The 15,040-nt window shown below is 45.7% G+C and overlaps 2 protein-coding genes across 11 annotated transcripts in view; both read right to left on the bottom strand.

Annotated features, from left to right (window-relative positions):
• Window positions 1-2,954, bottom strand: part of ATG7 (autophagy related 7) — a 252,183-nt gene extending 249,229 nt beyond the window's left edge. For 6 of the 10 annotated variants that reach the window (XR_009223317.1, XR_009223319.1, XM_058565020.1 and 3 more), the window contains exon 1: window positions 2,933-2,953. The gene's annotated coding sequence lies outside the window, so the exon portion shown is untranslated. Of the gene's footprint in view, window positions 1-842; window positions 2,889-2,932 lie in introns of those variants that run through there. The other 4 variants (XM_058565048.1, XM_058565078.1, XM_058565010.1 and 1 more) reach the window with 3 other exon arrangements.
• A 5,911-nt stretch (window positions 2,955-8,865) lies between these two features.
• Window positions 8,866-15,040, bottom strand: part of HRH1 (histamine receptor H1) — a 77,346-nt gene continuing 71,171 nt past the window's right edge. The window contains exons 2-3 of the mRNA XM_058564987.1: window positions 13,979-14,043; window positions 8,866-10,547 (exon numbers count right to left, since the gene is read on the bottom strand). Of these exons, the coding sequence (XP_058420970.1) occupies window positions 9,049-10,512 (1,464 nt within the window). The 5' untranslated portion in view covers window positions 10,513-10,547; window positions 13,979-14,043 and the 3' untranslated portion in view covers window positions 8,866-9,048. The remainder of the gene's footprint in view (window positions 10,548-13,978; window positions 14,044-15,040) is intronic.

Here is a 15,040-nt window from a genome sequence, read left to right as displayed (position 1 = left end):
CTCACAGGTGGTCAGGCATAACCAACCAGGGACCACTAAGCGAAGAACTTGGTTATTACTTATTTCCACAGAGGATTCATCCCCTCCCCCCGCCTCAATATCCTGATTCCTGGCTCCCTCCTCTCCTTGCCATCCAATCAGTTACCAGTCCAGTAAATCCTTCTTCCTTTATCTCTCAACTCCACCCACCCCTCCCCATCCCCACAGCCACTGCCTTGGTTCAGGCCTCTCTCCCATGTGACCTGGACCACTGCAACAGCGCCCTGACTGGTCTCCCTGCTGGTCCTGCCCTATTCAGTGTAATCACCACATTGCTGCCTGGGTAATTTAAAACAGATGAGAGGATGTCACACCCCTGTTCAAAATTCTTCAGTGCCCCACTCTCCAGCCCTGTGCTTTCAAAATAAACTCCAAATTTCTTAGCATGGCAATACTAACTGCTACAGTTTAGAGTTTACCATCTACCAGTGCCAAGTGGGTAAGAGATATCATCTCATTCAATTCTCACAGCAACCTTGGGAGGTAGGCTATATTTCCCTTTTACAGATGAGTAAATAGAAGCTTAGAAAGGAAGCGACTTGCCCAAGGTCACAAAACTAGTTCAGCAGCAAAACCAGTGTTGATACACAGGTATCTTAGATTCCAAAGTCTGTGTTCTTAACATGCAACTGCCCACAAGGCCCTTCGTGATCTGGCTCCTGCTTACCTTTCCAGCCACCCTTATCCTACACTCCACTCTAACTCGGGGCAACTACCTGCAGGTCACGCATTCTCACCCACAGCCATTTGCTTGCACCCCTCCCAATGTCTGCAAAATCATCCCACCTCCCATCCCTCTTCACCTGATTAATCCTGCTCATCCTTTAGGACTTGGATAAAGCAACATCTCCTCACAGAAGCCTTCTCTGATGCCTCAGCCTGACTTAGCCTGAGCATGCTAAGTCCTTCTCCAGCAAACTTCAACAACAGCTTCATACCATAGTGCTGTTGTCTACCTCCTTGACTTAAAAAAAAGTAAACTCCTTGAGGACATGGATGTGTATCTTACTCACTTTCATGTTTCCACTTGCAGAGCAGTGCCAGGCACAGAGCAAAAGCTCAATAAATATTTATGCTTATTCTCTATTACGAGAAGCTGGCTGGGAAGAAAAAAGGGACCTTGTGGTTGAATGCAAGCCCAGTTCTCAGCTCTTTAAAGGGTTTCTAAACCATGTCACATGAGGGGCAGGGAGGAGCTGGCCAAGAAAAGAGGGGGAAGGGAGATGTTCTAGGCAGCAGAAACAAAGGACTGTAGGTGAGACACAGCCTGTAGGCAGTTTAACAAGACTAGAGCACAGAGGTGGGGGATGGGGGAACAATTAGGCAAGATGAGCCTTCACAAGTATGGCTTTTTCTTCATTCCGGTGTTAGATCAAACGTCACCTCCTCAGAGAAGTCATCCCTGATCAGCTAGCTTTAAAAAGAGCTCCCTCTGCTTCCCCTCAGTTACTCTCCACGCTGTTACCATTTCTTTTTTTCGTAGCATCCATCAGGATCTGAAACACCTGCCAACCATTAAAAGTATCGTATTTATTGACAATCACAACAGTCGCCACCACTACCATCAAAAGTAGGGTCCATGAAACAGGGCTGTTTTTTTGCCTTATTTTACCACTACATCACTGGTGCTTACAATAATGCCCGGCACATAACAGGCACTCAAATATTTGCTTTATTCACTCATTCAGCAAATATTTACTGAGCATATATAATATGTCAGGCACTGTTCTATACGCCAGGGATACAACTACAAATAAAACAAGTCAAAATTCTCAGTTATGTGGAGTTTACTGTGGCTAAATAAATTAAATATGCTTAGCCTGGAAAAGAAAAGGTGGGAAGAGGAAGACAAACTAGCAGCTTTCAAAGATGTGCGGGGCAATTCCGTGAAGGGAGAGCCCAAGAGCCTGAAAGAGGGACAACCAGCTGAGATCACTAGGGAACCGCTTTCAGCTCTGCATACGACTTGTTATGAGTCAGAGCTGGGGGCAGACCAAACAGGAGTAAGGCCAAAAGTAGTGAGCTTTCTGTCACTGAAGAAATTTAACCAGCGAGCGGGGGTGCCACAAAAGAAATCCAAGTATTCAGTGGGAAAGGGAGCCTGGGATCCAGAGGCCCCAAACTGGCAGCCACAGATACGCCTGGTTACAGGCGCAATTTAAAAAAATGTTTTCTATCACTTGCCAATGCTTTTTAAAAAATCATTAGTCATTAGTGTTTAAAAATCAAGGGATTGCACGTGCCCGCACGCACACACACACACTGAAGTTCTGGGTTCATTTCTTCAATATGTTAGTATTGCGCTCATAAAACTCAATTCAGTAAAAATAAGTTTGACTGACATAAAATTTTCTTACACCCACATTTACCTAACCTGACTGATCAAGCATTCAAGTCTGTAGCATCCGGACCAAACCAAGAAATCGAGCACCTTGGATCAGAAAAGCCCTTCGAGCTGCCTTAACTGAACCTCCTCGCCTCACCAATGACGTGTTATCACTCCCACATCACAGATGAGGGAAGAGAGGCTCAGCAAGGGGAGGGATGCGCCACAGCCACACAGCAGACCGTGGCAGGCAAAGCCAGGACCAGAACCCAGGCGTCTGTCTCCAGGGCTCCAACAACGGAGATTCGGGGCACTCCCCGCCAGAGACAGGACAGCAGCGTCCTGTCCGAGCACCCCGGCTGAACCAGTCTGAGGGAACGTGACTGGACGAGGGCGAGAGCCGCAGTCAGCGACTCCCTGGAGACAGACAGCCCAGGCACGGGCAGAGGAGGATCCTGAGACCCGCCGCGACCCTCGCCCTCATCGCCGAGCTCGCCTTTTCCCGCCAGGCCTCCAAAAGCCACACCGAAGCAGCCCGCGCCTCCCTCACCGCTGCGGCTCACTTACCGCCGCTCAACTTCCGGCAACCACACAGTCATCCGCAGCGCGCGCCCCGATGACGCAACGCGGCCCCGCCCCCGCCTGCCGGGGCGAGAGGACGGTGCGCGTGCGCACACAGAGCCTCGGGCCAGCCTGGTAAAGGAGCCCCTAGCACCAGGCTGAGGGGGCGGAACTTGAGGCGTGGGGAAGGCGGGACATCAGGAGGTGGGCGAGGACCCCCTGGAGCGAGCCGAGGCACAGAGACTTTCTCCCGTTTATCAGATGTGGGATTGTGTATATGTGCCCGTGAGACTTTTCAAAAAGTGCTCCACGTTCTTTCTTTTGATTTTAGAGGATGACAGGAATTATCATTATTTCCATTTTCCAGGAGAGGCAGTATCAAACGAATCACGGGGACCACGAGGAAGGCAGGTATGGAGACACAGGAGATGAGAATTTTAATAGGTAAAGGTCGATGAAAGTCGACACTGACCGACTTGCTCTTTGTAAACCAGACATTATTCTCATAGCTTCCTGCTGTCAATGAGATAAAGTTATTCATTCTAAATTATTTATTGAGCATATACTCTGTACCAGGCATTGGAGAAGTGTTGATACAATAGTGAGTGTAAACTTAATCTGACATATAAGGCCATTCACAAAGCGCCTCTGACGTAGCTCTATAGACTTACAATAACAAGAGTAATGACTACTATTTATTATCTACAATGTTTTCAGGTTTTCACATCTGTAATCGCCACAAAGGGCCTGCAAGGTAGATGTTATATTATTCCCATTTTACATATGAAAGAGCGGAGACTAGGAAAGGTTAAGGCGCTTGCTGAAGGTTAAAGAGCTTTTGGGCCAGGAGTCTAACAGAAGCCTGTTTGACTTACTGAGGAGATACTTTATTCGAAAGGATTGTTATAAGCAGTGGGGAAGGAGAGGGCGGGGACTATTGCAATGGGTGGGGGAGGGAATCTTGCAATAGGGAGACTCTGACCAAAAGATCTGCAAGTGTCTCCAGGGTTAGGCAAAAAGAGTTTTTCTTCCGTAGGGAAGAGTGAAGGCAAGAAAGAACTCCGGTGGGAAAGTGAGAAGAAAGCGTGGCTTGATTGGACAGTAGTAAATCATAGGATGTTTTACTTTGAGGCCAGCCTGTTCTCAGGAGGGGTGGTATGCCGGCTCCATCTCTGCTACCCTCACCCTTCCTCTGCTTGTGTAACCCTTTCCCCATCTTCAAAATCCAGTTGAAATGTTGATAGAAAAAAGAGTACATATTATATGATTCCACTTATGTAAAGTTCTAGAATCAGCAAAACTAACATAGTGATAGAAGTCAGATCAGTGGTTGCCTGAGGCATAAAGGGAGCATTGTCTGCAAAGGGACATGAGGAACTTTCTGGCGTGATGGAAACGTTCTATATCGTGATTGAGATGGGTATGACATTTGTACACATTTGTCAAAACTCATCAAACTCTATATTTAAAATGAGTGCATTTTACTGTATATATTTAATGTAATAAGTTTGATTTTTAAAAAACCCAGTAGAGGGGTCACCTCCTATGTGAAGGCATGCCTGACACCCACCTACCTCCAGGCTTCACTCTATTAAGGTTATATGAGGCTAGGTTGAAGTTAGTTCTTTTTAACCTTGTTTCCCCTGCTGGACTTCGAGATCCTTAATTTAATACCTTGTGGAGTTTCTGCCGAGCTCACTCTGCCGAGCTCACAAGGATTCCCCCTTCTCTGGGAACTGCTGGTTCTCCTACATGTGCCACCTGGCCTCCCACCTCTCTTCAGAGTTGACTGCAGCAGAAATGGACACAGGATGATTCTTTACCCTGAGCTTTGGACTTGAGAACTGATGCTCATAGAAAATAGGAACAGGAATAATTCATATTGGTCAATGGCAATATTCTATAGGGAACTTCCTCAAATTCTGACCGTTGAGGTTCCTGTGGCTGACTTGGCTCAAGCTCTTCCTGAGGTGAGGTCATCTAAAACGTTATTGGATTTCACAAAACACCCCAGCAGCCATTCACAAAGCTGGTTTCCATCACTTCCAACCCTGAAGTAGCTCCATAGGGTTGAAACCATGTCATCTTGTTCTCCATGGTCTCCTAGTGCCTGGCTCAAGAATTGGCCCAAGAAGTGTTCAAAAAGTATCTGTTAAATTAAGAGATGAGGTCTGGGCAGCCAAAATAGATGGTGACTCAGGTCACAAATGTGGCCTCCTTGTTAGCAGGAATTAGGGAGGCTTGGAGCAGAAGACCTGCCCCTGCTGCCCAGGATGGGGGATACAGACCCTTGGGGCACCAAGATGATGAAGCATCAAGAAAGATGCAAGACCAGGAGCCATAAAAAGGCAGAGAATGTTCTCAGATGCAGCAGGACAATGAGGCCCTTGACACTTATTCAAGACCACAATGATTCAGGTCAACCCACTTTTATCACTTGCCTTGCAGCTCAGTTGAGAGCACAGACTCCCTACAATGGGAACCATATGCCATGCCACCTACGCTTTGAAAGCCCAAGAAATCGTGGAATGACACGTTGGCAAATGAGATCTTAACAGCGTTGTTTCTTTACAGCACTTAGAGTGTGTTGCAGCCAGGAGAGCCCCAGCATCTTTTTCACCCTGTGTTAAGACTATTAAATCTACCTCCTGGAGGGCTCTTCTTCAAAAGAGAGATCAACAATTTTCTGCAAGCCAAGTAGCCAAATGATCACTTCATCAAATGGCCAACCTGCAGACTTGTAGATTTTCTGAATGAACACTTTGCAAATGTCACCAACTTCTAAGGTTTACAACAATTTCTATTGGATGGAATGGCTTCATGAGCTTCTAAAGATTTATGTGATGCAGTAGTTGACTGGTTTTCACGTCGTCTTCAGAGAAGCATTTGAAAGAATTTTCTATTTATCAAAAGCTAAGGATGGTTTATTCTTCCTTTGAATATATTTAACTTATGACTACATTAATGAAAAATATGTTCTTGAATGTAGATTTTTCTTAAGTGTATTAATATTATGCCACTCGGTCTATTATCTTTTTGTCTCTGACTCTCCACTTCTACTTTTCTATCTTCTTTCTCATTCCTCAGTTTCTCCCTATGTCTCCCTCTCAGTGTCTCCCTTTTTCTCTCACTAAATGTCTCCGTCTCTCTGGCTCTTAGTGTCCATCTGCCCCTTAGTATTTCCCCATCTCTGTCCTTGTGCACATCCATTTTGCCCTCTCCCTCTTCTGTCCTTTGGTGACCCCATCTCTTCCTCCTAGTCCATCATCTCTGACCCTCTGTCTCCCCCCACCTCCCCTAGTTTCCTCTTCTTTCTACCCCTTATCCTTCCTTCTCTCATCCTCAGTCTCTTCACCTCTATTTCTCCCCTGTCTACAACTCAGTCTCTCCCTGCAGTAGCAGCAAGCTGGGGACAAAGACAAATTGACCTTCTTCAATATGTGGCTATGAAGAAAAACGAAAATCAGTTGCTATAACTTCACAACAATTGTAGAAAACTGTTCTTAAAAGCCTCATCCAATATGTGTCATTGTAAACCCTGTAAATAGTTAAAAAGATGCCAACATTTGATAAATTTGGCAAATTGGTCATTCGAGGAATTGGCTTTAAGCTAATTAACTTTAAGCCCATAAAAAGAAACTCGAAGGAGCTTCTGAGTCTGCAAGTTCTTATCTACAATCAAGGTTTCTATGACAGCCTTCTCCTAGAAGGTATTTATTTTAATATTTCGGGCAGAGAGCCTGGTTTCAGCTAGATTTTGTGCAAGCCACTGGCCACTGATTCTTTCCTGAATGGGCTGAGGCTGAGTTATTTCCGGACCATGGTCTATTGCCTTTTATAAATTCAAGAATTAATTCAATCAATCATATAGGAGTAGGAAGAGCAGGTAGATACTGTGGAAAAGAAATGTATTCCAGAATCAGATTTTGGAGCCGGTCCTTAACCTCTCTGTGCTTCCATTTGCCTGTTTGTAACAACACAGCAATCTTCCTCATGAGGTTGTTGTAGAGGTTAAATTAGATAATGGTGGTAAAGCACGAAGCCTGGCACATGGTATATGCTCAGTATGTTTGAAAACTACATGTGAGTCCCCACTGTGTACCAGACACTCTGAAAGCACTGTAAACACTGTATACAGTAATGCATGGTCTGAAAGCACTGTAAACACTGTATACAGTAATGCATGGACCTTGTTCTTTATGCTCTGACAATTTATATTGACAGTTTCTTGTTTTTGTCAGACTCAAATCCAGGTCTCTGATCAAAGTCAGAGCTCATAGCCACTTCTCTTCACTAGTTGCCCCAACTGTTCATCAACATAAATCATGGGCACTTGGCCATTTGTCTGTGTGGGGTGGTCTTTTTGAGTGTTCCTTGGTCCTGAGGGATCCCAGGACGCAACACTGTTACAGGTCTTTTGGGAAAGGGTTTCTGACCAGGAAACACACCAGCTGCTGCTTGTAAAACCAAGATAAACACCTCCTTAGATCCCCCAGTTCTGAGCAGGAAGAACTTTGGGGATGCAAAGTAGAGTGAGAGCAAAGCTTGTTAAAAAAGTAAGTCCTTTTCTAAAAACATTTACAAATGTGACCAGAAACCAAAGAGAAACCCTATATCAAATCTTGTAACATGACATTTGACAATACATTACAAATGACAGTACACTTCAATACATCTTCTCAGTCCAAGAGACTCAGAAAGGTAGAATTAAATAAATCAAACTCCTAACAGTATAGTTTCAAATCATATTTTAGGTAGGTAAAAATCTCTCATTTTAAGAGATCATGCAAACAGGAACACAAGACACAAAACACCAGCTTGTACAGGCACTCCCATTTGCTACATATATTACAGTTTAGTATCAAGTTTTAAAATACAAATCACAATCAGATTGCAACACAAAGACCAAGTAAAACTGTATGTTCTCATGCCTTTGCTAGTTTTTACTTAAGAGGTGTGACTATAAAAGAACATGACTTTTTATAAACACAGCAGAACTCACAGATAAAAATACATGCTCTCCCTTCAAAGTATCCCCTTCTGTGGCCACAGACATATTCGATGTCAGCCATTTCTGCTCCCAACATATTCTTTTGAGAATTGCTACCACTCTCAGGAACACTGTGTGTGTGTGTGTGTGTGTGTGTACACTTAATAGGACAAATTTTTGCCTTTTGGAGAAAATGTGTCACAATGACCTGGAACCCCACAGGGTTTTCCTTCTAGCTGTCTCACATAACTAGCTGCGTGATCTTGGGCACCTTATTTCACCTTTCTGTGCCTCAATCTGCTCCTCCAGTAACACCACCTTCTTGTTGTGGGGTGTCATGGGGCTTAAGTGAGATAAACCTGGCACAGGCCTCAAGAAATATGGCTTTCTCCTCCCCATTTTCTCTTTTTTTGTTTTTAATGTGCAACCATTAAAAATATTCCTTTTCTCTTTCTTTTCAGGGCAGTTTTTATCATTATTTTTTTAATAGCCAAAAGGAATTTGGGGTTGAAAATGATGGATATACAAGCTGCATAATTTCCTATCGACTCTAAGACATGTGTGAGTGTGAAATAATAAGGCAGAATGTCCAGGGTGTTTCAGACACTGGTTCTGGAGAAAGCTGTAAAAAGGGCTCGGAAGAGAGGTGTTCCGAGAAGTGGCAGTCACAGTGGAATAGCTCTCAAGGTGACCCATGGAAGGGCCAGCATTTGTCTGCATGTAAGGTCTCTGCACAGTCATATATCTCCATTCCAGGAAGGCTCCCGAGTTCCATCTAATTCTCCAATGGAACTCTACCCACATGTCCCTTTAGTTGCCAATTAATTCTAGTCTGAAAGCTTGAATTACAATGAGAGTCTGAGGCTCCCACATTTCCTGAGGAGTAGGAGAAATTATCTAGATTCAGTTCTCTTGGAAATATTCTGCTTTCTACTCAGAGTACCATCTCTGCTGACCACAGCCATATGCTATTCTTCCAATGGTGCCTAAGAACTTTCCAAACTACCTGGACCCTAAGACTATTCTTTTGACCCCAGAAAGCCAAGGTACCTGGCAACTCACAGGCCTTCATCCTCTATTTCCTTCAGGGACATCCTAAGTGTCACTTTGTCGCATCCCCTTGTAGCCTCCCTTAGGAGCGAATGTGCAGAATTTTCTTGAACGTCTTCTTGAAGTTCTCATTGCACAAGGGGTAGATGAGGGGGTTCAATGTGGAGTTAATGTAGCCCAGCCAGATGGTGAACATGTGCACGTGCTCGTTGCAACAGCTCTTGCAGAAGGCAATGACCATGAAGAAGATGAAGTAGGGAATCCAGCAAAGGATGAAGGCCACCATGATAAAACCCAATTGTCTGGCAGCCTTCCGTTCTCGGTTCATGTGCAGCCCAGACACATACTGTCTCGAATGTGAGCGGAGCCTCTTCCAAGTGAACTTGATGTAATCCAGGCCTGTGCTGGACCCACGTCTTGGTTTGCCTTTCCCCGATGCTGGCTCTGTGGGGGTGTCTGAGTCTGTCTGGGAGAAGGATGGGCTATCACCTAGGATCTGATCCTCTGGCATCTCATTGGCCCCACGCATGTTCAGGCCCTGCTCATCCATCTCAAGCTGGCTCTGGCTCTGGTTGATGGCTGCGTAGCCCCTGCCACTCCCCTCTGCCTCAGTCTGCATCTGCGCAATGTTACGTGGGAAGCAGTGGAGGTTGTCCACGTCTCCGTCCTCCTCTTGGCTGGAGTCACCTGGGGACTTCATCTCCTTTGGGTCTTCAGATGGTAGCTTCAAGACAGGTCCACCACCGGCATCTTTTGGCTTCCTTTTCAGAACCGCCCAGGGAGACTCCTTCCCTGATTTCTTAGCACCCACCTTGGGATTCTCTGGCCTCAGCTTAATTTCCGAGAAGGAAGGGAGGGATCCGTTGATGAGATCTCGGTGCTGACAGTGCTGCCGTACGGCCTTGTAGATCTTGGCATAGAACCACAGCATGAGCAAGGTGGGCAGGTAGAAGTTGATGATGGCGGTCATAATCTTGAACCAGGTGACATCATAGAAATCTGTCTCGCACTTGTCCTCCTGGCGCCTCAAGGTCTGCGACACGAAGCGAGACCAGCCCCAAATGGGAATAACCCACAGGAAGGACAGAAACCAGGCACCCAAGATGGTGGCTGACGCTCGGGTCTTGGTACGATACTTCAGGTATCTGAGGGGCTGCTGGACTGAGCGATAGCGATCAATGCACAAGATGAAAACACTGAAAATGGATGCTGTGCTGGCCACGTAGTCCATGGAAAGCCAAAAGAGGCAGAGAGGCCGGCCCAGGGGCCACTTGGACATGAGGAGGTAGAGGATGTTCATGGGCATGACAACAGCTCCCACAATCAGGTCTGCCACCGAGAGGCTGACAATATACAGGTTCCCCACAGTGTGTAGCTTCCGCTCGCTCCGCACAGCATACAGGACCAGCAGGTTGAGCCCCACTGTGACCAAGGAGATGGCGCTCAGAACCACCACCAGGGGCATCAGTTGGGGGCTGGCCATGGTGGTCTTGTTCCCCTCACACATCTTATCTTCTAAGACGTAGGAGGAATTGAGAAGGGTCATTGGCAGAAGAGTAGCCTATGGCTATGTCTCATTCCCTGGGAGAAAAGACACAAGGATTAAGGTCAGAGCCTTGGTGATCAGTAGAGTCACTTAGAACCATCACATTGATCAAACTGGGGTTTTGTCTGTCAGGGGCAGTAGACGCTGCTGGTTACCTACAACTTATATTCCCTTCTTCCTTAGTCATTCATTCCCTCATTCATTCAATGACTATTGAATTTCTGGCATTGTTCTAGGTGTTAGGAATACAGCAATGAACAAAACAGACAAACATCTCTGCCACCATAGAGCTTACATTCTCGTGAGGGAGATGGGCAAAAAACAAGGGAAAGTTTGTATAAGTCCCACATTGTGCGTGTTCTGGGAAAGTGGGCTGCATCATGATTGGTCTAAGCTGAATATGGTGCTCTAGTTCCTCTTTGCCACTGGCTAGCCTACGAGTGGGCATGAGACACAACTGTGGCCAAGAAAGTAGATAGGGAAACCTCATGGCCGAGGTGGGGTACTGGAAAGTTCCTTCTCTGTAACAAATGAGCAAAACAAGGAAAAGGGTTGTTTCCCACTTGCCCCCTTCTTCCTGACAGGAAGTGATGCTTGGGGCTATGGCAGTCACATTGGGGCCATCAGGGAAATGCCAAGAAAACCACTGAGATGCCAACCCAGAGCCCTGTTATCACTGAGATGCTGAACCAACCATGGAATCTTCTTCCCCCAGACTGGTTATTATGGGAAATAATGAAGTATCTTCTCTGCTTAAGTCACTGTTGTGGGAGTTTTTACTTGCAGCTGAAATCACCCCTAACTGATATAAGGGAGGTTACCAGGGTACACAAAACTTGAGATAAATCTAGCATATCGCTTAGATGAATGGTTCTCAAATGGGAAGGGGGTTGTGTTATTTGAGAAAGCATATTTATTATTTTACTTTTATATTTGAAAAAAATTTTTTTTTCATTACATAAACTATGCAAAGTAATACGTAACAAAACTTTCTTTGCTAGTGAGGCTACACTGAAAAGAGATTGTATCCTCAACTGGGGTGGGAGATAGAAGTAGGTATTAAAGCTTCCAAAAGGAGTTGTTAGATTTTGATACTCATCAAAAAGTGGTATGAGTTTAAAGAAAACTGAGAAACACTAACAGAGAGTGTAAATCTCTCTCAATAATTTAGCAAAAACAAATTATTTTTACATTAAGACAAAGCCAGATAAATTCTTGAGTAGAAGGTCAAATTCATATGATTTTTTTAAGATAAAAATCAAGACCCGATGGCATTTGGTCCCTGAGGAAGGAACCCTCTGAGGCAGTTTGTTGGAAAAGCACCAATTGGGTAGCACTGGTTAAGCCCCAGCTCTGCCACTAATTTTCTGAGTGATCTCTCCACCTGCGTTTTCGCATGGGTCAAAGGTGAAAGGTGGGGTAGGTGATCTCTACAGTCTTTCCTAGGTCTCCTTTTTAGAGTCTCACTTTAGGTATTTTTCCTTGTTCTCCTCCAGCTCTGAACTGCCAGTCAGAGCAACCCTCCGACTTCTCTGAGTGGGCCTCTGCTGACTTCTCCTCCTGTGACCCAGTCCTGCCCTTGGCTCCTGTCACTCTCTGCTGTCAGTCTCAGGGGCCTTATCCACTCACCCCGGTCCACCCCAGCCATCACCTCTGTGAGGACAACCCCCAAATCGACAGCCTCAGCCTGTATCTTTCTCCACTCCTACATCCAATACCCAATACCTTGCAGCTTCATCTTCAGCCCTGACCAAGACAGAACACCTTGAAATTGTCCGCAGTTACCTTAGGAAGGAGCAAAGAAAGCTAAGGAAGTATCATCTCAGGGATTTTTATGTTTTATTGTTTTGGTTGGGAGGAAGCAGGTCCCTAAAACACACCCATGGCTTGGCATTCTCAAGGCAGATTCAACCTCCCTCTCCGACAGAAGTGTCTCCTTTCTCTCTTTTCTTCATTGCCTTGAAATTTCTCTCTTTTCTCCTTTCTCTCCTTTCTCCTTTCTCTCTTTGCCTCATGGCACACAGAGGGGAATCAATAATTTCTTTTTTCACTATGCATATACAATTTATCGTTCCATAATTATAGTTGACAGAAAATTGTTTTTATTAAAAAATCTATATATTTTTCCTCTTTGGTTAAAAAAGAAAAGTTGTTATGGTTGAACTGAGATCACTGAACTGAAAATTAGTTTGGCATATTAAGTGTTTAGGATTGAAATCTACTGATGTCTGTAACTTACTTCGAAATGAATCAAAAAATAAGTTGGATAGAAGAATGGATAAATGAATAGATATATAGTAAAGCAAAAAGAGCGAAATGTTGATTGATAACCTAGATGGTGGGTATATGGGTATTCACTGTACAAGGCTTCCAACTTTTCTGTTTTATTGATAATTTCTGTAAGAAAATGTTGGGGAAAATTAAGATAGCCTGTTTATCTTCCTCACCTATCACCATAAGCTCAATTCTTTATCACGTTTTCTCCTTCGTAGCTTGAACATGTTATTTTGTGTAAAGACTAAAGCAAAAGGCCAATAGATATTTGTTAAACGAATAAACAAGTGAGTGAGAGACACAACTGAGGGTGCTCTGAAATATCTCAGCTCAGACCTTACTCATTCAACAGAGATTCACTGTGAAAGGTTCCTTTTCAGCTCAGTGATCTGCTTCAGGAGCAAGAAAATCCACTTTTGTCCTCAGAAGCCACAGGATTCAGAAGAAGGATTCCTGGAAAGGCACCACAGCACCTGCGCTGCCTACACACGGCACTTGGCGCCTGCCTCCCAGGGAAGGAGGAGGCCTGAGAGAACGCTGCGACCCAGCCCTGAGCCCGGACGACGCGGGCCACACAGGGCAGTAGCAGCGGCCACAAAAGCATCTACTTCATGTCCCACTCGGGACCGGCTGCATAACTTGTGGGGCCCAGCACAAAATGAAAAAATTTTAAACTATTAAGAATTTCAAGATGGTGACAGTGGAACATTAAACCAAGCGTGGGGCCCTCCTGAGCACAGGGCCTGTGTGGCTGCAGGGTCACAGGCCCAGTATGCCCTTCCTGGTCTCTCCTCCTCCCACCCAATCCCTCCGTTGGCTAACTCAGTGAGATGACTAATGTAAGGTGCTGTCCCCTCCCCAGGGACCTGCATTTTGAAAAACAGATCTATGAATGGTTTGCCCTCTTTACACGCCAAAGGAACGTCAGGTGCTCTGCAGAGTGTGGGAGGCATCTGGGGACACGGGTCCTCAAGTCACCTCACGTTACACAGAAGGTCATGCTCCCCTCAGGCTGCTCAGACCCCACTGGGGCCTACAGAGATGGTGCTGGCGAGAGGGTGTGCTCTGGGGGGAGGGAAAGGAAGCTGGAGGAGGACTTGAGACAGGGCACTTGGAGAAGAAAGGTGGGCCCCTGGGGGCTCTTTCCAGCACCGTGTCCCTAGAGAAGCAGGGATGGAAGGAGAGTTCTCACCTGGCTCTGCCTCTTGCTGGGCTGTGTGGAGAGTGGGTAAACAGCCGGGCCTCCAATTTCCTCACCTGTAAAGTAGGGAAAATATGATTACCTCCCTCCCTGGGCTGTGGGGAGGGTCAGTTGAGACAGTGGGGTGAGAAAGCTCTGCTAACCCCCAGGTGACAACGACTTGGTGACAAGCAGAAATGGACTCTTTTTCTCTAAGAGGCTCATGTGTACGAGCAAGCCATCATTTTTGAATTAAGGCAATGGCTCCAATCCCAAAACCATGAGCTGCAGTGGGACTTTTACTAGACTGACAACGAGCAGTCTAATCCAGTCACGTCCCTGTGCCAGCAAATAAACGAAGGTAGTCAACGTTCCTTCCACATCCCAGGACCGTGACTGGAGCAGCCACGACAGGAATGAGCTGAGCCTGGGGCTTTTCATAGGCAGGTTCCCCACTATCCGGAAGCACAGTGTTCCTATGAAAACTTTCCTAAGCCAAAATGGCATAAAGCAAAGAAGTGATTACCATTAATCTATATGGGAAAAAATTTTGAGCCTTCCCAGACCCAAAAAACAACCTATCAAAATAAGTGGAGGTAAAGCCCAGATGGCCACAGACACAGCCCAAGACTATGGTGGCTTGATGCTGAGAGGCTGAGTGTAGTTCCCAGGGCAGGCGCTTGGCGGCGCCACTCGCTGCTCTGGATGTGAGCTGCCTCTATAACAGCTCTCTGCAGAACGAATGCTGAACACTATTTTTGCTTTTCACCTTTTTCCATAAAAATGAAAATCCTCTTCAGATTTCTTTCGGTTAGCGAAAAGCAGGTACTAATGTAGGTCTTTCATAAAAGTGAAGTGGCATAAAAAGAGCTTTCATATATTGGGGGAAACCTGTGTCCATTGTTAAACGCCCACCACAAGCCAAAAGGGAGGTCTTCCGATTGATCCCCCAGGTAGCAAGGAGGAAATGTTCAGCTCAGGCTCAGAGGGGTGAAGCAACTTGCCCCAGGTCACACAGCTAGGCAGCAGTTGGTGAAGACGAGATTCAAACCTGGGTCTATCTAACAGAGTTTC

This window comes from Diceros bicornis, chromosome 2 (genome assembly GCF_020826845.1).
Source record: "Diceros bicornis minor isolate mBicDic1 chromosome 2, mDicBic1.mat.cur, whole genome shotgun sequence".
NCBI lineage: Eukaryota > Metazoa > Chordata > Mammalia > Perissodactyla > Rhinocerotidae > Diceros > Diceros bicornis.
The sequence above is the reverse complement of the archived record's forward strand: the minus strand, read 5'-3'. Positions and strand labels throughout refer to the sequence as shown.